The following is a 20,954-nucleotide window of genomic DNA, read 5'->3' on the forward strand; positions in this document are numbered from 1 at the left end:
GACGCGGAGAAATAGCACACCGGGCTTCGCTTGCGTCGGGTTCTTATAGAGAGGATGTATGTAATCTGTCTACTACGTTGGCGGAACGAGGCGCTTAGCGGAGGAGCGCGGCCATGACGACAGCCGCCGACGCAGTGAGGGCGACCGACGACGCGCTGCTGGCAGCGCCAGGCGTCGCAGCGCCACCGGCGCCGCCCGCACCGGTCGGGTTGCGCGGGACCGTCGTCTTGCCGGCAGCATCCGTCGGGAGCGGGGGCTCGACCGCCTTGGTGAGGGCAGGCGGCACGACATCCGAGGCCGTCGGCTTCTTGCAGTCGGCGGCGGGCGACGAGCAGACCTCGCAGATCTGCGCCGTCAGCTTGCGGCGGCAGCCGTTAGGGGCCTTGGCGCACACGGGGCTGTTCTTCCAGCACGGCGGGTTGGTCTTGGCGAGCTCTTCGGCGGACGGCAGCGGCTTCATGTGGGCGTAGTCGCCCTTGCCTTCTTTGATGAGCGAGTTGTAGAGCTTCAACATCTCGGTCGTGCGGTTCGTGTTGGCCTCCTCATCGAGCGGCTTGTCCCAGAACGTGAGGTCCGACGTCTTGGTGGCGAAGTCGTACTCGACCTTCGAGTCCTTGCAAAAGTCGACGCGGTCGCGGTAGTTCTGGCCCGTCTGGCTGTTCTTCATGCTCGTGATGCCGACGAGGTCGTCGATGCGGATGTAGCCGAGGATATCGAACGAGTACGTGCACGTGACACCGTCCGGCTTGGTGCCGAGCGGGCAGAGACCGCCGGGCTGCTTCTTGCGGCACGCATCGTCCTTCTGCTCGAACTTGCGCGTGTAGCACGAGTTGGGGTACGAGAACCAGTAGTTGTCGGCGTAGGCGGCGTACTGGTGGGCCTTGCGCGACTCGCCGCCAACGAACGGGCCGACGTTCTTGTTGTAGTTGAGGCCCGAGATGGTCATGCACTCGGGCGACAGCGTGCCCTTGGCGTCGAGCGGCGTGCACATGCCGTTGTCCATGGCGAGGAACTTGCCGTACTCGGGCACGACACCCGAGTTGTCGGCGTACTCGGCGATCGCGAACGTCGGCTGCACGATCGTGACGCTGAGGAACCAGACGTAGCTCATGTTGGTCTTGCGCATGCAGTTGACCGAGTCGGCCTTGTTGATGCCCTCGGTCTGCACGTAGAAGAGCGCGCCTTCGACGGACGCCGTGTTGACCGTGTCCATGGCGGCGCGGTACTTCTCCTCGAACGTGTTGGTGTTCTGCTTGAGGACGAGGCCAAACTTCTTGTTGGTCGCGTCCCACGTCGCCGCGTCCGAGACGACGCGCGCCTGCACCGAGTTGATCGTGGTCATGGTCCACTTGTTGGCAGCGGCGGAAGGCGCCGTCGTGGTCTGGCCGGCGACGACACCGGCGGCGAGGGCAGCAGCGAGAATACGGACCATGCTAATCGAGCTCGGCAGGGTACGTGGAATTGAAGAGTGAGAATGCAGCGGTGTCGATGGCGGGCGAGAGAGACACGCATGTGTCACGCTGTTGGATACGGTGGCTCTGCCAGCACGTGGCGGCAGCAGAATTTCTGCACCGACGCCGACGTGTAGTATGGACCTCGTCCGCGTCGCGGCCCAAGGGGCGCGGTGGGTAGCTCGAAGAGCGGCCGCGGCCGCCTCGTTGGTTCCGGACGAAGAGGCAGCGACGGGTGTTGCTTGGGAGGCAGAGGCTTGTCGGCGCAGAGAAGAGACCACCAGCTGTTTGCCTTTCAGACTCCACTTGTCCCGAAGCCCGAGCCCTACTGCAGCGTTACAAGCGCCAAGGATCAGTGCGCCTCGAAGACGTCTCGACGGCGTCGTCGTGGGGCACAACGTCACTCTTGTTGGTAGTGGTATGGGGTCTGTTTGTTTCTTTGCTCGTTCATGTAGTAGAGGTCACTCTCTGGACGAGTGATGATAGCAGTACTCGGTGCAATCATCGCGACGGACTGGCACCGGCGCGGACTGGTCGGCGTCGCAGGAGGGTGGGAATCACCGCACGGGCTTGGTCCACCCACCGTGCACATGCTACAGGTACAGGTTCTTGGGCCTTCGTTTCGCACCCTCGGACGCCTTGGTCGGCGCGCGTGTGGCAAGATCGGCCAAGGCTGCTGAAAGTTTCCTCTTCGATTCCACCAGACGCTTGCTGCGGCATCTGACGACGATTTCTCCACATTCTAGTCTGCGTTCTAGTGTGTCTACAGCTTGGTTAAAATTCCAAAGCGCTGTTACAACCCCGCTGACGTCGTTTGCCAGAATTGTCGTCTTGCCGCCGCGCTCGGTAGCTGGTTCACTCGAACGATAGACGAGGCTGCTGAATTCGCTTCTTGGATCTCTAGACGCCAACGGCGGTCGATGTCATTCAGCACTGTAGAAGCCCTCTTCAGCACTTGTTGGCTTCTGCACGGACGCGAAAGCCAGAACTGGGCTCTGGTACGATCCCACCAAGCTGGCTGGGCGCAGTGAAAGGCTCACTAGGTGTCTTCCAACAACGAGCGCGCTACGTCACAGGCATCGGAGGCCCTCGCTTTTTCGTCCTACGGGCTGGCGTCTTGTGCCGGTCGCGCGGCCGGAATATACCTGTTGGTGCGGTCGTTGTCGCACTGTGGGTCGAGGTCGTTTTTCTAACTCCATTGTGAGCGAGCCCTCGGCCGGGCTCGAGTCAATCAGTCGGTTCTTAGTGTTTCTCGCAACGACAGGCCATGGACCTGAGTTGTGTGGCGTCCGCTGCCGTTGGTCGTTCGTTTCCACCCGACCAAGACGATCGACGATCGCAACTCGCGTTTAGAAAAAATCGTATAAATCGATGTCAAGAGTTACTACACCAACAAGAGGGCTGCCACGGCGAGGGTCGAAGCGGCGACCAGAGACACGGACGAGGCCGCGTTTGTGGTCACACCACCGGCACCGCCAGCCCCCGGCGCCAGCGTTTCGTTGTTGGAGATACTGCGGGGGACGGTGGTGACACCGGCGGCGTTGGTCGGGAGCGCCGGCTGGAACTGCTTGTTGAGCGTCGGTGCGGCGGCGTCGGTCGGGCCCGGCTTCTTGCAGTCGTCGGCGGGCGACGAGCAGACCTCGCAGACCTGCGCCGTGAGCTTGCGGCGGCACCCGTTGGGGGCCTTGGCGCACATCGGGCTATTCTTCCAGCACGGCGGGTTGGTCTTGGCGAGCTCTTCGGCGGACGGCAGCGGCTTCATGTGGGCGTAGTCGCCCTTGCCTTCCTTGATGAGGTCGTTGTAAAACTTGAGCATCTGCGTCGTGCGGTTCGTGTTGGCGTCGACGTCGAGCGGCTTGTCCCAGAACGTCAGGTCGCTGTAGCTGTTGCTAAAGTCGTACTCGACCTTGGAGTCCTTGCAAAAGTCGACACGGTCGCGGTAGTTCTGGCCCGTCTGGCTGTGCTTCATGCTCGTGATGCCGACGAGGTCGTCGATGCGAACGTAGCCGAGGACGTCGAACGAGTACGTGCACGTGACACCGTCCGGCTGCTTGCCGAGCGGGCAGAGGCCACCTTTCTGGACCTTGCGGCACGCGTCGTCCTTCTGCTCAAAGCGCTTGGTGTAGCACGAGTTCGGGAACGAGAACCAATAGTTGTCGGCGTAGTTGCCCTTCGGGTGCGTCTTGCGGGCCTCGCCGCCGACCCACGGCCCGAGGTTCTTGTTGTAGCTGAGGCCGCCGTACGTGAGGCACTCGAGCGGCGGCGTCGTGTCCTTGACCGGCGTGCAGAAGCCGCCGTCCATGGCCACGAACCGGCCGTACTCGGGGATGACGCCTCCGTTGTCGGCGTACTCTGCGATCGCAAACGTCGGCTGCACGATCGTGATGTTGAGGAACCAGATGTAGCTCATGTTGGTCTTGCGCAAGCAGTTGACCGAGTCGGCCTTGTTGATGCCCTCGGTCTGCACGTAGAAGAGCGCGCCTTCGACGGACGCCGTGTTGACCGTGTCCATCGCGGCGCGGTACTTCTCCTCGAACGTGTTGGTGTTCTGCTTGAGGACGAGGCCAAACTTTTTGTTGGTCTCGTCCCACGTCGCCGCGTCCGACTGCACGCGCGCCTGGATCGTGTTGACGGCCGTCATCGTGAATGGCGGGTTCGAGATGGACGGCGTCGGGGCCGGCGACGGCGACTGCGCCGTGGCGCCGAGAGCTAGACCGAGCAGAAGAAGAGTACGGACCATCGTTGTGGTCGGTGGGCGATTAGAAAATGAACTATCCTTCTGACTTTGCCTTTTTCGACGGTTCGACGACCGCCAAGTTACGGCGACCATTCCGCCGTGGGACTTCAAGCACCTAAATCGAAAGACAGGGAAATTTCATTTCCAGACGCGCATGGACGAATCAAGTTGTAGCTCCACATGCAGTCGATAGAGGTCTAAGCACTCGAGTGTGTCGGCGCGTCGGTTGCTGAGCGAGCGACCTGCGCCAGGCGGCGAACGCGAGCCAAATGCAGTCCACCGGTACGGTAGATTGCGACGAGCGCTGTGCAGGTCGAAGAAGCGTACGTGAGTAACGCCGTCCGACCATTGAGCCGTCGGTCGATGGTGGACGCAACCAGGTGCGGCCGGTACCCAGAAACGCGGCTTCACTCACTATTGCGAAGGAGGAGCGAGTACACACATGGCGAGGTCTCGAAGCGCACTTGGCCGTGCACGAGCCAAGACACGTGCGCGTCCAAGCGCCAGCCCTTCTCAGCACCTACCGTTTTAATCTCAAAGCCCTCACCCGATCCTCCCTCCTCTAAAGGCAGCAATCATCTTATTCCATCTTAGATCGCCGAGATGGCACGTTGCCGCCCGATTTATCATTCCCGAGTCCCCTTCTTGATGCGATGCCGGCGACGAGGCAGAAGACGCCGACACACGGAGGCTAGAGCTGCCGCAGCTGCGCGGAGCTTGCCAAGAAGCTGGAAAATCAGCGACTTGATTTTTTGCCCTTTTTTCGATGCACGTTTCGGAACCTTTCGATTTTTGGACGTTGCGGGTCGAAACGCGGCAGATGCCACGTCTATCGACACGCCACTGCTGCCACAAAACGGCAGATGCCATGTCTAGGCACACTCCCCTTAGCTGATGCGCGCGACAGTCGGGCTTGTCGCGCTGCTGGCGCTGCATGGCGCGGGCCTCTTCCTCTTCACAAGCGGCTTCTTTCTCACGCGCTACGAGGTCAAGGACGCGAGCGCATGCGACCCGCCGGGGCCATCGCATCTCCGGCGGCCTGCCGCGTCGCCCGGCTGCTGGTACGACCAAAAGTTCAAGCGCGTCGTGTACGTGGTCATCGACGCGCTCCGCTACGACTTTATGCACCGCGCGCCGCGAGACGAGGTGCTGGCGAAAGACAGCATTGGCGGGCGGTTCTTCCTCAACCACCTGCCGCACGTCCACGCCGTGCTGGCGGCGCAGCCCTCGCACAGCCTCCTGTACCGCTTCGTGGCCGACGCGCCGACGATGACCATGCAGCGGTACTGCCGCATTGCATGGCCTGTCTATTCTACATACGATGCGTAGGCTCAAAGGCTTGACGACAGGAACGCTCCCGACCTTTCTCGACATCAAGGACAACATGCAGAGCACCGAGATCGTCGAGGACAGCTGGGTGCAGCAGCTCGTGCTGCTCAACAAGAGCATCGTCTTTATGGGCGACAACACGTGGGATGCGCTCTACGGCGGCAAGTTCATGCGCAACTACTCGTACGACTCGTTCAACGTCAAGGACCTCCACACGGTCGACAATGGCGTGCTTGCCCACATCTTTGACGAGCTCGCCTTGCCCGACTGGGACGTCCTCATCGCCCACTTCCTCGGTCGCGTCGCTCGCATCCTCGTGCGTGCTCACATGAAAGATATAGGCGTCGACCACGTCGGCCATACGTATGGACCCAACTCGCCATATATGGAGACGAAGCTCGATCAGATGGACGCCTTTCTCGAGACACTCCTAGCGACCGTCGAGGACGACACGCTCGTCGTACGTTGCTGCTGCGAGCGCAAGAGCTTATGAGGACGACATGCCATGCTAGGTTGTGCTCGGCGACCATGGCATGTCGGAAGATGGCAATCATGGCGGTGCGACCGACGACGAGACCGGCGCCGCGCTCTTCCTGTACAGCAAGACGCCGCTGCACCACGCGATCGCTGCGCCCGACGGTGGCACGCTCTCACTCTTCAACCACGTGGTCGGCCGCCGAAGCAATGAATATACTGTCGCCCAGGTACGCTTCTCCGACTAACTAACTAATGTCGACGACCGCGTAGGTCGACTTGGTGCCGACGCTCTCGCTCTTGCTCGGGCTTCCGATTCCGTTTGGGAACCTCGGCGCCGTGATCCCGCACGTCTTTTTCACGTCCCGTATGGCTGCGATCCAAGAGAAGACGTGGATTCATGTGGTATGTTTGTAGCCTCCATGGACGTCGACGAGTGCTTTCGCCGGCTCAACGAAGCCATGACCGTCAACGTGGCGCAGATCCGACACTACTTTATGGCCACGAGCACGATTCGCATGGATTTGCCCGCGATGCTGGCGCTGGAGGCTACGTACGAAGCGCTGCAAGCGCCCACCTTGAGCCCCCGCGCGCGCTACGACCTCCTCCACACGTACCTCCGCGACGCGTTGGACTTGAGCCGAGCCATGTACACGCAGTTCGACTTTGTCGCGATGGGCTGGGGCGTCCTCCTGCTTCTCTCCGGCACGCTCTTGTCGGTCGCGCTCTGCGTCCCGGACGACGCGCTCTCGTTTCCACCGAGCCTACGGCTTCTCGTTGGCCCGAGCGTGGGGGCGCTGCTGGGGCACCTCTGGCCGTGGGCGCTCGTGCCGCAGAACCTCGTTCCCGCCGCGCCCTGGCCCCGCACCGCCCTCTGCGCGTCGCTCGGGCTTCTCGCGGCGCTCGCCCGCAGCGCATCCTGGCGCTGCCCAAAGTACGTCGGCGTCTCCCGCGCCAACGTCTTGTGCCTCTTCGTTGGCGTGTGCCACCTCCTCGCGCTCTTCTCCAACAGCTACCTCGTGGTGCAGGACAAGGTCGTCGGCTTCCTCGCGTCGTCTGCGCTTCTCGTCCTCGGGCTCGAGCTGCTCCAAGGCCCACGCTCGAAGCAGGGGCGCTTTGTACTGCTCTGCATCGTCCACCGCGTCAGCATCAGCCTCACGCGGCCCAACATTGTGTTTTCGACCACGTCGCTTCTTAGCACGTGGCTTCCGCTCGGCGTCCTCGCCGGCGACAGCGTCGTGCAGCATGGCCGCCACTACGCACTGCTCTGGCTCCTACTCGGGCTCTACTGGCTGGAGCTGTACCCGCTCGTGCTGCCGCGGCTGCTCTACGCCACCTGCTTCGTCTCTGGTGCGCTCCACGCGTACGTCCCGTCGCTCCTCGTCGTGCTGGCGCTGCTCCTCGGGCCCACTTCGCCGCTCGCCCTGTGCTGTTTTGTGGCCCAAGCACGGCTGCTCGATTGCCTGCCGTCGACGCTGAGCCGCCGCCTCCTCTCGGCCTTACTCTTGTACCACTTCTACTTTGCGACTGGCCACCACAACGGCTTTAGCAGTCTCCAGAACGCAGCGGCCTTTGTCGGGTTTGAGGACTTTGCGTTCTACCGGTCCGGGCTGCTTCTGTTCCTCAACACCTTTGGGAGCTTCCTCGTTGGGCTGCCGCTGCTGGCCGCCACGGAGCTCGACAAGCGCGTCATCGTCGCTCTCTTTAGCCTCGCGGCGACGTGCACGACGATCTTTGTCGGCTGCATGCGGCGCCATCTCTTTGTCTGGGCCATCTTCGCGCCCAAGTACATCTTTGACGGCGCGACGCTCCTCGTGGTCAATGCAATCGCTGCGTTTTTTTAGACAGATCGGACGCCGCTAATCGTAGAGACTCTCGTCGTACTCGATGTGTGCATCCAAGTTCTTGGCGGCGGCGTTGAGCGACTTCCACGGCTCGTGCTGCTTCTTGACGAGCGTAAAGACGAGCGAGTCCCGCTTCGCCTTGTACGAGACGTCGGCGATCGGGCCGTAGAGCTTGGGCACGACGAGGCTGCGCACGTCCTTCTCGTCAAACGTGATGTCGAGCGAGAGCGACGTCGCGCTCCAGTGGATCGACACGGCGTCCTTCGCAACGTCGCCGGCCGCCGGGTGGTCGACGTAAATGGTCACCTAGCCATGCATAAGCGTCATGACGACAAATTGTGGCGCTACCGTCTTGCGGCCGTCGGACCAGCCGTACTGCGAGATGGTCTGCTTGAGCGTCATCGGCGTGTTGTCGATCTCGCGCACCTTGTGGGCGTAGTAGTAGCTGTTCTCGCCGTTGCGCGAGATGTTGTCTGCGAGCGCCGACCGCGCTTCGCTCTCGTCGTCGTCCTCGGCGTCGTCGTCGGCGTCATTGCCGTCCGCGGCTTCGGCCTCCTTCGCGGCTTTGGCCTTCGCCCTGGCTTTGGCCTTCTTGGACGTGCGCTTCGTGTACGGCGCATCATCCTCGGGCTCGTAGCGGCCACCGCAGGCGTGCCAGATGACCGTGAGCGCAATGAGGCCCAGCGCGACGAGGAGGCCGTAGAACTGGCTTATAAAGAGCGGAACTGTGATGTTACCCAGCGGCGTGACAATCTCGACGATGCCCACGTCCATGCTGGGCACGTAGATGTAGGGCACGAACCACTGCATGCTGCTGCACGAAGATGAGGATCCGAATCTGCCACCTCCGCTACGTGGCACGAACACTATTTCGGTGGCGTGTAACACAACTAAATACGGCACATGCCGAATTGAAGTCCCTGGCAAGATCAAGAGCGCCAGAGAGCGCCAGCACCGGACTCGAAGCGCGCTGGCGATCGAGATGCTTGGCTCTGCTAATTGACTGCTGTATAACCGCGTTGGTTGTCATTGCTTGCGCGCCACGCGTCCAAACGTAGGCACCATCTGCAAGAAATATTTTTCGGCATATCTGCCGATTTCGAGAACCTTCAGCCACCCATGGGTAGCTACCACGGGCCGAGCTGACGCGTCCAGCGCAGTGGGCTCGTCGCCTTCGACAGCGCAAGAGGGAGACCATGGGAACTGGAGGGCTCTCTATTTTCTGAAGAGCACGAGAGCAGCGACTCTACTGCCTTTTATTCGCTTTATGCCAACTTGATTTAACAGCGCACTCGACTTACACCACTGTAGGTTCGCACTATACAGTACTAAATTCGGCAAGCCACTCTGTACTTTGGCCGGCTTACGTATCCGGATTGCCGCGAGAGGTATTTCGAGCGACCGACCGATGGCCGCCGAGATCGAGTGGCTCTTCGATGGTGCGAAGACGCCCGTGACGCCGTCGACGCAGCAAGGCTACGCCTGGCCGCTCGAGCAGCGGCTCCGTGAGTCCACGGCGCAGTTCGTGATGGATCTCACAGCCAAGATGCACATGCCCCGGGCGACGGCGACGACGGGCCTCGTGTACATGAACCGCTTCTTCTGCGTGCACGCCTTCCAGGACCACGACCGGTTCCTCGTCGGCGCCAGCTGCGTGTACGTGGCGGCGAAAGCCACCGAGTGCGCCATGAAGCTCACGGACTTTACCGAGCGCACGGTGATTTTGCTGGACGACTGCCGCGACAAGTCGCAGATGCCCCACGCCGCCGAGATTGAGCACGTCAAAGCCAAGCTGCGCCAGTACGAGGTCATTCTGCTCAACACGCTCTCGTACAACCTCATCGTCGCCAACCCGTACCACCTCGTGCTCCTCAAACTGGAAAACGTCCAGGCGATTCTCAACATGCCACTGGAGGACGTTCGCGACATGGCCTGGTGCTTCGCCACGGATGCCATCCGCGGTACGACGCCTCAACATCGATGCTGACTCACGACGCGCGTGCAGGTATCCTCGGCATGCAGTTCACCATGGACGAAATCGCGGCTGGCAGCGTCTACCTGTCTTACGTCTTCCACGAGTACTGCATCCAAGAACTGCTCAATGTCCACCTGACCGCATGCTAGGATTCCGTGGGACACGATGACAACCGATGGCCGCGAGCGCTGGTGGGCCGTCCTCGGTCTGCCTCAAGCCGACCTGGACTGCGTGAGCGCGGCGCTCATCGGCCTGTACGCCGCCATCAAGGATCGCGCACCGCCGCCGTTCGGTCGCCTCGTGGCGCGCTATCCAACGTCCAAAAGATACTCTGCGCGAAGCACGCTCAAGCCTCCGAGCCGCCAGGAACCCAAGCAGAGCAGTCGACAGCAGACGACGCGGTAAATTAAAAAAATCAACCTGATGCGCAGCTACACCACGTCGCAGCCGTCGCCGCCCGCGATGGGCAGACACGACGTTGACGCGAACATGCCGAGCACACTCACGCAGATCGAATATGCGAGCACGAGAAAGCAAAAGCCGAGCGCGAGGCCGCCCATGGTTGCCGACTTGCCGCCGTACCGGAGCATGTGCTGGAGGTCGATCTTCTGGTTCGGCAGCAGCACGACGCAGAGACACGCGAGAAGCGTCGTGCTGTAGTAGATGACGTACGTGTACGCAACGTGGCGGCGAACGTGGGCCGTGTCCGCCTTGATGTCGTCCTCGGTCACGTCAAAGTTGGCAAAGATCGCGTTGGCCACGACCGGTCCAAGCACGGACGGCATGTTGGAGACGGTCGTCATGAGCCCGTACATGATGCCCTCGCTGCCTTCTTCGGCGAGCTCGACAATGATGAACGTCGTCACGATGAACTGCATCGAGAACGGAAGGTTCTCGGCGAGGGGCACACCGAGGTACCACCACTGGTCGCGGATGACATCGAAGATGGTCGTGAACTGCACGAGCGCATCGATCGCGTTGCCACTGATGGTCGTGAGCACGAGCACGTAGCGCCAGTTCCAGAGCATGCCCCACTTGCCGAGGACGCTGAGGCCGATCGCGAAGAGGAAGCCGGATGCGAGGTTGAGCACTTGGTAGTTGAGGTTGTCGGCCTTCGCCCAGTGCTTCATGACGTACGGCGCCGCCGTCGACGTGATGCCCGAGCTGAGAAAGTTGAAGACGAAGTTGAAGACCATGACCTGCCACGTCGCGCGCTTCTGGATCACGTGCCAGAAGCGGAGGAGGTACTCGCCAAAGTGGAAGCCCGGGTGGTAGTGGTCGTGGACGCAGAGGAGCGTGAGAGGCACCATGACGGCGCAGACGACGCCGAGCAGGATGAACATGGTGTGGATGCCCATGTCCCAGTCGAACGAGCCGGAAAACTTGAACGAGTTGAGCCCGATCGCAATGACGGCGACCGAGAAGGACGAGAAGACGGTGCGCGTCGCGTACACCAGCGTCTGCATGCGGCCGCGCACGTCGATGGGCTCACGCTGCGCAATCTCGACGACAAGCGCGTCGGCGGGCACGTCGGCGAAGATGTAGGCGAGCGTGGCAAGGCCCAGGAGGAGGCCGACGACGCCGCCCTTCTGTGGCGCGTCCATGTTGAGCGCCGCCTTCTCGGCGACCGAGAGGTTGCTCCGGGCCGCGAGGTCGGCGGTCGGGTAGTACGGCGGCCCCATGTCCATGGTGGCGAGCACGATCATGCAGCCGAGGCAGGCGAGCCAGCCGAGGATCATCCAGAACTTGCGGCGGCGGCCAAAGATCGGGACGCAGTCCGAGAGCATGCCCACAAAGACCTTGAGCGACCAGCCGATGCCGATGAGCGCCTTGCCCGAGTTGTACTGGCTGCCCGACATGTGAAAGTAGCCCGTGAAGAGCGGGAAGAGGAGGTTCGGGATCGCGCCGTAGAGCAGCCCGATCGCCGCGTACTGCGCGAGGACACCGATAACCTCGGGGCTCGTGTAGACCGGGATCGGGCCGTCCCGGAGCGCGCCGCCGCTGGACCGGCCGTCGGTCTGCGGGCTACGGAGGTCGATGAAGATGTGGCCCGGCGCGTCCGAGCCGGACGAGAGGTACGACGCGCGGTCCGTGGCGATGACGGTGGGCGCAGCTCTGGCCTGCTTCATGCGATTGCGGTTGCTAACTGAAGCCAGCTCCGCGCCGCTCTGCGCACCGGCTGGGCCGAGGTAGCCATTTGACCTTTCCGAAGGTGTCTCTGTTTACCCTTTCTTTCTCGCATCTGTCTCTAATCCAGCGGAAAATCGGCGGTGCAAGAGACAGTATAGGTAAAGCGTGAGACAGGCGGCGTCGGGGGACTGGGGCAACTTGTGTAATCGACGCTTCTTTGATCTGATCTACCATTAGACGACGACAGCTACGCCCGTGATGGCTCGGACCACTCGACCTGATCGCGGAGGTCCACTGCCGTGCCAAGGTACTAATACCGCTGGTTTGTTTCAAGAGAGCGCGACCAGAGACGAAGGATGCACATCGTATCTCTGGTATATCACGCAACTAGAACTTATTTCCGGCTTTTCTCCTCCAAGTCCTTGGCCTCCTTGTAGTCGCCTTCGTCGAGGTCCTTCTCGTCGGCGAATGACGCCGTGTGCTGGAGCACGTGGAGGTTCTCGTCCGGCAGCGTCGCGTCCTGGTTGAGCTTCTTGAAGTTGACGATCTTCTGGAAGAGGTAGTCGAGCACGTGCTTGGCGTCCGAGCGCTCAGGGTCGAGCTTGGGCAGGATGCCGAGGATGACGGCCGACTCCTTGACGTAGTACTCGAGGTCGTCGTCCGAGCACTTGTTGGTGAGCTGCGCGAGCCGCAACGACTCGGACGCAAAGTGCTCGTCCAAATCGAACTGGTCCAGCGCTGGCGGCGGCGGCTCGCGCAAAATCGGCGGGAAGACCGCGGGCTTGAGCGGCGGCAGCGGGCACTCAAACTGCGGTGGGATCAACGTCAACGGCTCGTGCTTGACGCCGAGCTCCTTGAAGAGCGCGACGGCCTCCGGGATCAGGGACGTGTCGAATTTAAACAGCGAATTATCAAAGAGCTTGGTAAAGTCCTTTGGGAGCTCTTCGCCTTCCTACGTAGTCGTTCAAGATAAGATCCCTTCGCAAGCAGCACGGAAACGCACTTGCATGCACGAGCGGAGGCGCTCGCTGAGCGCTTGCGTATCGGGCAGCCGAAAGTAGTCGCTCAGGTCCGGGTCCCCCGCGTCAAAGGCATCGAATAAGATCTCTTTGTCTTTGAGGAGCCATCGGAAGAGGATGTCTTGGAGCTTGGTGTTCTCCTCCTTGTCGAGCCAGTCGTCGGAGAAGACGTGCGCGGATCCGAGGACCGCAAGCCGGCCGCACTTTTTCGGCGGTGCGCTCACGCCGTCGGCCGAGTAGACGGCGGCGACCGGACGGTTCATCGGAAACGAGATGAAGCCGGAGCTCAATCGGCGCCGACGGCTTCTTAACGTTGAGCGTTGCGCCGTACGGGAACACAAAGTCGAGGCCGCGCTGGTCCTTCTCGAGCCCATGCGCCTTGTCGGCGGCGGGGTCCCGCGCGAAGATGTCTTTGCCGCGGCCAGAAATCACGTTGGTCTAGTACGACTCAAGATATGGAAAAGTGCAATCTCGGTCGTACCATGCGCGCGATTTCGCGGTTGACGACACCGCTCGTCACGAGCACTTCCTTGGGGTGGTGGTATTTGTGGTACACGGTGCGGATGACGGCGTCGGCGTTGATCGTGATGCCAAACTCCTTGAGCCACGAGTTGAGGTTCGTGTCGTGGCGCGTGTCGCCGCCCTCGCCCACGAGGAAGAGAATGCTGCCACCTTCGCGCAGGTAGTCTTTCAGTGCCTGGAATTCGGACGAGCTAAAGCGTTCGCGGACGCCTGCAAACACAAGCAGGTGCGCCTGCTTGAGCCGGTCGAGCGACAAGTCGTCCTTGTTGATCTCGACCTTGCAGCTCGTCTTGAGCTTCCGCGCCAGCTTCTTGTAGCCCGACGTCGGGTAGAACTCCTCCTTCTTGCTCGCGTCGAACATGACGACGGTCGACGTCCCGCCCGCCGCCACCTTGAGCGACTCGTCCATGCCCGGCCCTCCATCGTCTCGCCCACGAGATTCGATCTTGAACAGACGTGGAAATTTTACGCCGATGGGTGCGCTTTTCGCCACTTTCTGGATATGGTGCGGAAACCGACAACTTCAACTTGCCGACACGGGCCGCTCGCACGTGGGACGACCGAGCGACGATCCAAGCTTCGAGACGCGGCCGTCATCACGTTGTCTCAGTGCTCTCTCTCAGAGCTTCGTTCAGCCATCGCACAACCCGACCGTGCTGAACCCAAAGCGACTCGGAAACAGATCTGGTGCAATCGCTTTACCAGATTTTGGAGCGCGCCAGTAGCCAACGCACACGTTACGTGCTCTTCTGTAACACGTGCCTTGCACGGATCCGCTGCCTTTCCGGTGGTTTCGGCTTTTGTTTGCCAGCGCGCGTTCTGGCATTGCAGCATTTGCCTTGATGACCGTCAAGCTCTACGAAGAATCGTCGCGCTACGACCCGTGGTGCTCGCCAAACGAGCGCTGCTCCGAGCTCTCGGCGCCGGACGAGCCGCCAGCGGACCCGTTCGTGCTCTTGCCCGCGCGCCGCCGGTCTTTCGCCGCGACGCTCGGCCACATCCTCCTCTTCCTCTTCTCGCTGTGGCTCTTTATGGTCTCGGTGCGATGGCTCTCGGATGGCTTCATGCTTCTCGTCGCGTGCAGAGGCACCGCGTTCTTTGAGTTCTCCAACCACTCGCTCGTCGGCTTGATGATCGGCGTCGTCGCCGCCGCACTCCTCCACTCGTCGAGCGCGGTAGTCTGCATCACGGTGGCCTCTGTCGGCGCCGACATCCTCTGCCTCCGCAAGTCGATTCCGATCCTTATGGGCGCCAACCTCGGCACGTGCGTCACCTGCATCCTCGTCGCCTTTGCCCAAGTCCACGACCGGGCCCAGTTCCAGCGCGCGATCGCCGCCGCCACCGTCCACGACATGTACAACTTTTGGTCCATCGTCGTGCTCTTCCCGCTCGAGCTCGCCTTCCACCCACTCGAGCTCCTCTCGGTCGCGATCACGGGCCGATCCGGGAAGATCGCGCTCGCCGCGCCCGCCGACGCGTTGGTCGATCCGATGGCCGAGCTCTGGGCCAACGTCAACCGTACGCTGCTCCAAGACGTTGCGGCCAGCGAGAACGACGACTGCCGCCTCGCCCGCTTCGTGCTGGGTGGCGCGATGCACTCGGTCTCGAACGCCACCGCCGGCACCCTCACGCTCGTACTCGGGCTCGTCGTGCTCGTGGTCGCACTCATCGGGATGGTGTTTGCGATGACGCACCTCTTCCGCAACGCGACGGCCGCCGTGATCCGCCGCGTCCTCGGCTGGAACGCTTACGTCAACATTGTCATTGGCATTCTCCTGACGTTCTTCCTGCACTCGTCGACCGCGTTGACGTCGACGCTGACGCCGCTCGCAGGGCTCAACGTCATCTCGCTCGACCAGGTGTACCCGCTCGTGCTCGGCTCCAACCTCGGGGCGACCGTCTCGGGGCTTCTCGCCGCCGCCGTCACGGGTAAAAGGAGGCCGGCAACGTCGCGCTCGTCAACATCCTCTTCAACATAGCGGGCGTCCTGCTCTTCTACGTGGTGCCCATCACGCGCCGCCCGGTGCTGGGCTGCGCCGAGGCCATCGGCGCCTACAGCGCGCAGTGGCCGATGGCGGCGATGGTCTTCATCGGCGCGACCTACATGCTCCTACCCGCCCTCGTCATCGCCCTCGTCTTCCTCTACGACGCCGGCGTCGCGGGCCTCGTGCTCGGCAGCCTCCTGACGCTCGGCCTTCTCGTCGGCGTGGCCAGCTTCTACCGCTGGTACGTCATCTGTGGCGGCCGCGCGCGCTGGCACAACTTCCTCGCCGCCAAGGCCGCCGCGCACGAGCACGACCGCCGGGCCATGGACGCCGTCTTCCTCGAGCCCGACGCCTAACATTTACTAGTATGTGTTTATAAAGAGTGAATTTCTTCGTTTGAACACGCCACTGCGTCTATATTATGGTCATCGCTATTCAATAGTCGTAGAGGAACGCGAGGCCTTCAAACTTGGACTGGCCCGGCAGCGGCGTCTCGGGCATGAGCACGTTGCCTTGCACGTCAAAGACCGTCACGTATGCGCCTTGGAGCTGCAGCGCTTCGTTCTCCATGCTCTTGAGCGCGATAATCACCGCGTCCTTCGTACCCGGCACGAACTTGAAGCTCGAGAACCCTCGCTCGCGCGCGATAACGCCGTCGCCAATGTACACGACGCTGAGCTCCTCAAAGTCGTCAGATGCGATCACCATGACGTTCGCGCCGCGCTTCTCGTCGGCCATGTCGTCGTACGGCTCGCTCGAGACGCGCCGAGGCAAGAGAAACCACTTTTCGTGCACCGGGCTCCACTCGATGGCCTCGTGGATCACATACCTAGTGCAATAAGGTCCGATGGCAGACAAAGATGGAGGACACCGTACCCGGGGTACGCGCAGCCGAGCTTGGCGCGGACCTTGGCGAAGCGGTGGGACCAGTCTTCGTGGCGCACGGCGCCGTTGAGGCCGACGATCGCGACCCACATGTTGTGCTCGTGCACGATCTCGCCGTCGGACGTGAACTCCTTCCCGATGCTGCCGATGTAGAGCTCGCCGTTCTTGACGGTCGCCCACTCGTGCTTCTGGCCCTTGTCCGTCGCGCCGTTGCCCTCCATGATGATGTGCGTCGGGACAGCCGCCATCGGCGCCGGGTCGTTAAAGCCAAAGTGTTCCAGCCGAAAGATAATGCCGGTCCGGTCGTCAAACGAATGCAAGTGGCCCTGGAACCACGCGAGCTCGCTGAGCTCAAAGCCGCGCCCGGCCTCGTTGAGCGTCGTCGAGAACGTCTCGCTCTCCCGGAACGTCACCGAGTACGAGGATGCGAGCTCGCCCGTGGAGCGACTCCCGTCGCTGCCGTCCACATGGCGCTTGAGAATCGCTCGTTGGAAGATGGACTCGAAGCGAGGTTTGGCGTCGCCCTTGACACGGCTCTGCTTGTCCAGGTCCGCGACCATGCCGAACTCGAACGACGTCGGCAAGTGCTTGTAGTCGATCAATGGCGGCGATGGCGTGTAGCTAGGCCGGCGAAAGTGCGACGACGAGACTGCAATCGCCGACGGCACGGTCGTGGCCACCGAGAGGAAGAGCGCAAGGCCGAGCATGGCGAGGAGCGCGTAGCGCACAGTCGTGCGGTCGTACCAGTGCATAGAGGCAGAGACAGGCGTCGTCTTCCAAGCGGCTTCGGCGTCGTAGCTGGGCTTCCGTTTCTGCGATGACCCGAACCCGAGGATCGGCAGCATGTAGCGACGTCGGCTTAATGCCACTTGGCATGGGTAAAATTAGCCCCACTTATTTCGGCCAATGGCATCGGCCCACGGCGCTCAATGGCGGGTAATCGCACCATTTTGGCCAATCATAGTGTGTGCCTGCAGCACCATTTCGACTTCAAATAGTGTTACATTTTTGGCGGTGTGTTGCAGGCCTTCATACGGTGGAGCTCCAGCGACAGCTTACGTACATGTCTTCTAGAAGCACAGTCTCACTCGTTAAGCTGGAAGCATATACTTCTAATGCATCACTTGCGGCCTGGCCTATAGCAAACCGACAATACGCATTCTGCTCGATAGTTGGTCGGTAAATGGTGTATGTTCGATTTGCTGCTAGTAACCTTGTTCGTATCCGGATCTTTGTGGATATATGGGGCACATTGTGATTGGTTAAAAGAAATACCAGTGAGCCAATCATGTCGTCGAAGGCTCTGCACAGAGGATCGCAACACGCTCACCTGGCTCGCTCGCCTGGGAATGGCGCCAACGTGGACACGAGAAGAATACCGCAAGAAAGGCTAAGCGTACTCGGATTTATAGCAGCCCATTTGATCAACAAAGGTGTTCATTACATGACATTGAACACGACGTCACGTAGAACCTGCGATCCAGAGGCCATCAACGTCGCTTCTTGGCTCCTTCGGTCGCTCGAAGCTTGAGGGCACGTGCCATTACCGGTACCGGTAGACGCGCCGGCGTCGCGGTTCGGTGAAAGCAGCTGCTCTTGATTCGCGGCAACACGGCGTCTTTGAGTGAGCCAGATCCAGTGATGACGATGGAGCTCGGAGGCCGCTGACTGGTCGAGGGCGAGTCCACTACACTACGTGACACGCGCGAGCCTGTCGAGCTAACACGATCTGCCATAGCCACGCAGTCGCGGCAACTGTGCAGCGAAGCGACAGTCAAATGCGCGTAATCGTCGAACGATGTTCACGCAAGGCGATCGTACTCACGCTTAAGATTACTACAGTCAACTTAACTTACATGCAGCAAATGTGTGATCGAGAGCACGCCGGGCCCCTTGGCGCGCGCCGTTTCTTGCGCATGCGCAACGAGCGACGCCATGACCGCCGCGCGGTTGTCGCCGCAGGACGACCCCGAAATCACGTAGCGTCCGTCTTCGAGCTGGTCAAAGTAGAAGATGCGCTCCATGATCGTGTCCATCGCGTAGCCGCCGCCCGCGAGCTCGTCGATCGTGGCCTCGTCCTCATGCTCGAGGATGTAGCCGAAACACGCCTCAAGCAATGGCCGTGTGATTTCGACGTGCAGCGAGATCTCGAAGCGCACGATGTTGGCGCGGACGGGCGCCATGGCCAGAAGCGGGTTGGGCTGCGCGAAGAACTGGCCGACGCGGTACCACATGCTGATAAAGTCGTCGAGCGTCCGGCCGTGGGCCATAAAGTCCGGCGAGAAGGTCGACCGGAAGAAGGCCTCCTGCGTCGGGCCAAAGCCGCCCTGCGACATCATGTTCTTATACTGCATCGTCAGCGCCATCGGCGCCGAGTGCTCGGCGTAGAACGACAGCGGCCGATGCACCTCGAGCGCCCGCTTCTGCGCGGCGAGTGCGTCGATCTGCGCATTGAGCGTCGCGATCGCGTCCTCGAGGTTGGACACGTTGCGCTTCCGCCGCTCGCGGTAGCAGCGCATGTTCATCTTGCACTGCACGCGCCGGCGGATCTTCTTCTCCTGCGCTGAGAGCGCGGTGGTCGGGGACGGGTGCGTCATTGACGGCAGATTCTGAAATGACCTCTGCGTTATCACGATCGGCGCCGTGTTTCCGAGCTTCGGGAGGAGCCAGATCGGTCCGAGGCTGCCAAACATCTTGCGTTTTGTATGGATGACGAGCGTTTCATTACGATCGCTCTGATTCCCACAAAACGTACAATTACCAGACAATTACGTACGACGATTGGTTGGTTCAAGTGCCCAAGTACTTCATATGCGAATTGCTCTGCTTTCGGAAGACGCTTGACGCCCATAATCCAAACCCAGCTGGCAGGGGGTTAGCAATTGATGAGTTATTGCGGGTGGGTAACATTATCATCGCACAACCTCGACACAGGGGTCGACGCTACTACGCATGACGTCGTCGCTTGCACGAGGCGCGCGCTAAGCTGGTGCTAGTTCTGAGAGCAACTTAGAGCATCGCATTTTCGACGTTTTCGGACTTGAACAGTTGTGTAAACGGTACGCAGCGACCAAAGGCGCCGCGGCCGTTCATTTGGAAGAGCAATCAGCCGCCATCTGGTACCACATGTGTGATCACGCGTTGGTTATCAAGCCGCGTGTTCGGCAAGTTTCCTTCAATGGGTTTTTGGGACATTGTGGGATTTACACCATTAGAATGGGTTTTACTAACTGTAAAAAAGATGGGACTTTGCAACGACGCATATATCTGATATAGCCCAAAGCGGGCGCTTGTTTGTCCCAATATGGTGTGCGGGATTCGTGATTGCTCATGGGTAAGACTAAACCCAGACCGTTAGTTTTGTGGAGAATATAGGCCTAGAAGTTCCTTCCCAAGTCGACAAGCACCGCGCCCCGTCCTGGCCTACGAGTGCCCATTACACAAGCGAGCGACGGCTCGAGGTTGTGTCGAGAGCACGCTTCTGCATCGATGACTTCCTCGTCTTCATTGATAGACCTATGCCTAGTCTCACAGGCATCAGTTCGCAGAGGTCTTCTCGGCTCTGGCCTACTACCGTACGACCTGCCCAAGATCAGGAAATGTTGAGTCCTCAACAACAGCGTATCGCATCGTCTGGAACAATCAAGCGAGTTCATGATTGATCGATATGGCTCTCAAGGACCTCGGAGGCATCAATGGGGGCGACGCGGTTGACCGATGCAAGTCCCCTGCGGTCTGAGATGCTCATCCCGCCCGCTCTGAACAGTGCCATCTCACGAGAATCGACGTCTCGGAGCTCGTGCGCAGGACTTTTGCTTGCGACGGCGCCAAGTGCTACGATGTGTACCACGTTGTACTCGGACATTGCCCGGTGCGACGGCAACGTCTTTGCGACGCGGAGCAAGAACCTCTGCTGTCCGCCACGACGTCGCGGCCCAGTGCCTCCTCCCTTCGAGGTATCTGCAGCTCCCCGACGACCACTATGCCACGCCGGCCATGGTGGCTGCCGCAGTCGAGTACCGCCAACCCGAGCACATCCTGCCGAGATACGCCGATTTCATGTACCGTGTGGTGCTTGGCGCCGTCGCGATCCGCTCCTGGCTCTACTTTCTGGCCGATGACGCCCAAGTCTGTCCCGTCTGCGGCGACCTCGAGACGTACGACCATCTTCTGCTTCGTTGCGAATTTGTCACTGCCGTGTGGGCGGTCTTTCAGCCGCTCATCGACGCCCTCGAGCTCGAACTTCTCACGACGCTTTCCGCGCTCCTCTTTGAACCGCTCGTGAAAGCCCAACGCTACCGTTGGCGCGCCGTGGCCATGATGTGGCCGATCCTCCGAGCGTGCGTGCTCCACACCGTCTGGCTTGCCCGCAACGACCGAGTATTTCGCCCCGAGGCGCTCCTTGTGACGCCTGCGGCAGCCGCCCAACGAGCCGCGTTCTTGACCAAGATGCACCTCCAACACTTGCTGCTGAACACTCAAGCATTGTGCCTCTTCCAAATGATGACAGCCCTGCGTCACGACGCATGGCTACGCGACAACCTTGTTCCGGCATGTGCCGTTTTACACGCCACGTCTCCCGCTCGGCTAAGCCTCTCGGCGG

General features: G+C 61.0%; 10 protein-coding genes across 10 annotated transcripts; 3 read left to right on the forward strand and 7 right to left on the reverse strand.

Moving 5' to 3' along the window:
* Window positions 1-3: 3 nt before the first annotated feature.
* On the reverse strand, window positions 4-1,467 carry SPRG_05807 (hypothetical protein). Its single transcript, XM_012345085.1, has one exon. It carries the CDS (start codon window positions 1,430-1,432, stop codon window positions 95-97), a length of 1,338 nt encoding a protein of 445 aa, XP_012200475.1. The 5' UTR covers window positions 1,433-1,467; the 3' UTR covers window positions 4-94.
* Window positions 1,468-2,794: 1,327 nt separating this feature from the next.
* On the reverse strand, window positions 2,795-4,211 carry SPRG_05808 (hypothetical protein). The gene has a single exon (XM_012345086.1). It carries the CDS (start codon window positions 4,189-4,191, stop codon window positions 2,836-2,838), a length of 1,356 nt encoding a protein of 451 aa, XP_012200476.1. The 5' UTR covers window positions 4,192-4,211; the 3' UTR covers window positions 2,795-2,835.
* An 810-nt stretch (window positions 4,212-5,021) lies between these two features.
* SPRG_05809 (hypothetical protein) lies at window positions 5,022-7,835 on the forward strand (the record flags this gene model as incomplete). Its single annotated transcript, XM_012345087.1, has 6 exons — window positions 5,022-5,471; window positions 5,518-5,813; window positions 5,859-5,977; window positions 6,030-6,221; window positions 6,265-6,358; window positions 6,409-7,835. The coding sequence occupies exons 1-6, from the start codon at window positions 5,083-5,085 to the stop codon at window positions 7,833-7,835; spliced, it is 2,517 nt and encodes an 838-aa protein (XP_012200477.1). The 5' UTR covers window positions 5,022-5,082.
* Window positions 7,804-8,709, reverse strand: SPRG_05810 (hypothetical protein). Its single transcript, XM_012345088.1, has 2 exons — window positions 8,184-8,709; window positions 7,804-8,141 (listed from the first exon to the last, which is right to left on the reverse strand). The coding sequence occupies exons 1-2, from the start codon at window positions 8,643-8,645 to the stop codon at window positions 7,851-7,853; spliced, it is 753 nt and encodes a 250-aa protein (XP_012200478.1). The 5' UTR covers window positions 8,646-8,709; the 3' UTR covers window positions 7,804-7,850.
* Window positions 8,710-9,243: 534 nt separating this feature from the next.
* SPRG_05811 (hypothetical protein) lies at window positions 9,244-10,241 on the forward strand (the record flags this gene model as incomplete). Its single annotated transcript, XM_012345089.1, has 3 exons — window positions 9,244-9,796; window positions 9,841-9,913; window positions 9,960-10,241. 3 exons carry the CDS (start codon window positions 9,244-9,246, stop codon window positions 10,213-10,215), a joined length of 882 nt encoding a protein of 293 aa, XP_012200479.1. The 3' UTR covers window positions 10,216-10,241.
* SPRG_05812 (hypothetical protein) lies at window positions 10,170-11,949 on the reverse strand. Its single transcript, XM_012345090.1, has one exon. The coding sequence runs from the start codon at window positions 11,937-11,939 to the stop codon at window positions 10,242-10,244; it is 1,698 nt and encodes a 565-aa protein (XP_012200480.1). The 5' UTR covers window positions 11,940-11,949; the 3' UTR covers window positions 10,170-10,241.
* A 385-nt stretch (window positions 11,950-12,334) lies between these two features.
* On the reverse strand, window positions 12,335-13,890 carry SPRG_05813 (hypothetical protein; the record flags this gene model as incomplete). The annotated part of the gene is made up of 4 exons (XM_012345091.1): window positions 12,335-12,892; window positions 12,944-13,262; window positions 13,291-13,397; window positions 13,441-13,890. The coding sequence occupies 4 exons, from the start codon at window positions 13,888-13,890 to the stop codon at window positions 12,335-12,337; spliced, it is 1,434 nt and encodes a 477-aa protein (XP_012200481.1).
* A 433-nt stretch (window positions 13,891-14,323) lies between these two features.
* On the forward strand, window positions 14,324-15,822 carry SPRG_05814 (hypothetical protein; the record flags this gene model as incomplete). The annotated part of the gene is made up of 2 exons (XM_012345092.1): window positions 14,324-15,410; window positions 15,461-15,822. 2 exons carry the CDS (start codon window positions 14,324-14,326, stop codon window positions 15,820-15,822), a joined length of 1,449 nt encoding a protein of 482 aa, XP_012200482.1.
* A 12-nt stretch (window positions 15,823-15,834) lies between these two features.
* On the reverse strand, window positions 15,835-17,226 carry SPRG_05815 (hypothetical protein). Its single transcript, XM_012345093.1, has 2 exons — window positions 16,343-17,226; window positions 15,835-16,295 (listed from the first exon to the last, which is right to left on the reverse strand). Exons 1-2 carry the CDS (start codon window positions 17,194-17,196, stop codon window positions 15,902-15,904), a joined length of 1,248 nt encoding a protein of 415 aa, XP_012200483.1. The 5' UTR covers window positions 17,197-17,226; the 3' UTR covers window positions 15,835-15,901.
* Window positions 17,227-18,165: 939 nt separating this feature from the next.
* On the reverse strand, window positions 18,166-19,044 carry SPRG_05816 (hypothetical protein; the record flags this gene model as incomplete). The annotated part of the gene is made up of 1 exon (XM_012345094.1): window positions 18,166-19,044. One exon carries the CDS (start codon window positions 19,042-19,044, stop codon window positions 18,199-18,201), a length of 846 nt encoding a protein of 281 aa, XP_012200484.1. The 3' UTR covers window positions 18,166-18,198.
* Between the last annotated feature and the right edge of the window lie 1,910 nt (window positions 19,045-20,954).

This window comes from Saprolegnia parasitica (assembly GCF_000151545.1).
Source record: "Saprolegnia parasitica CBS 223.65 unplaced genomic scaffold supercont2.21, whole genome shotgun sequence".
Lineage (NCBI taxonomy): Eukaryota > Oomycota > Saprolegniomycetes > Saprolegniales > Saprolegniaceae > Saprolegnia > Saprolegnia parasitica.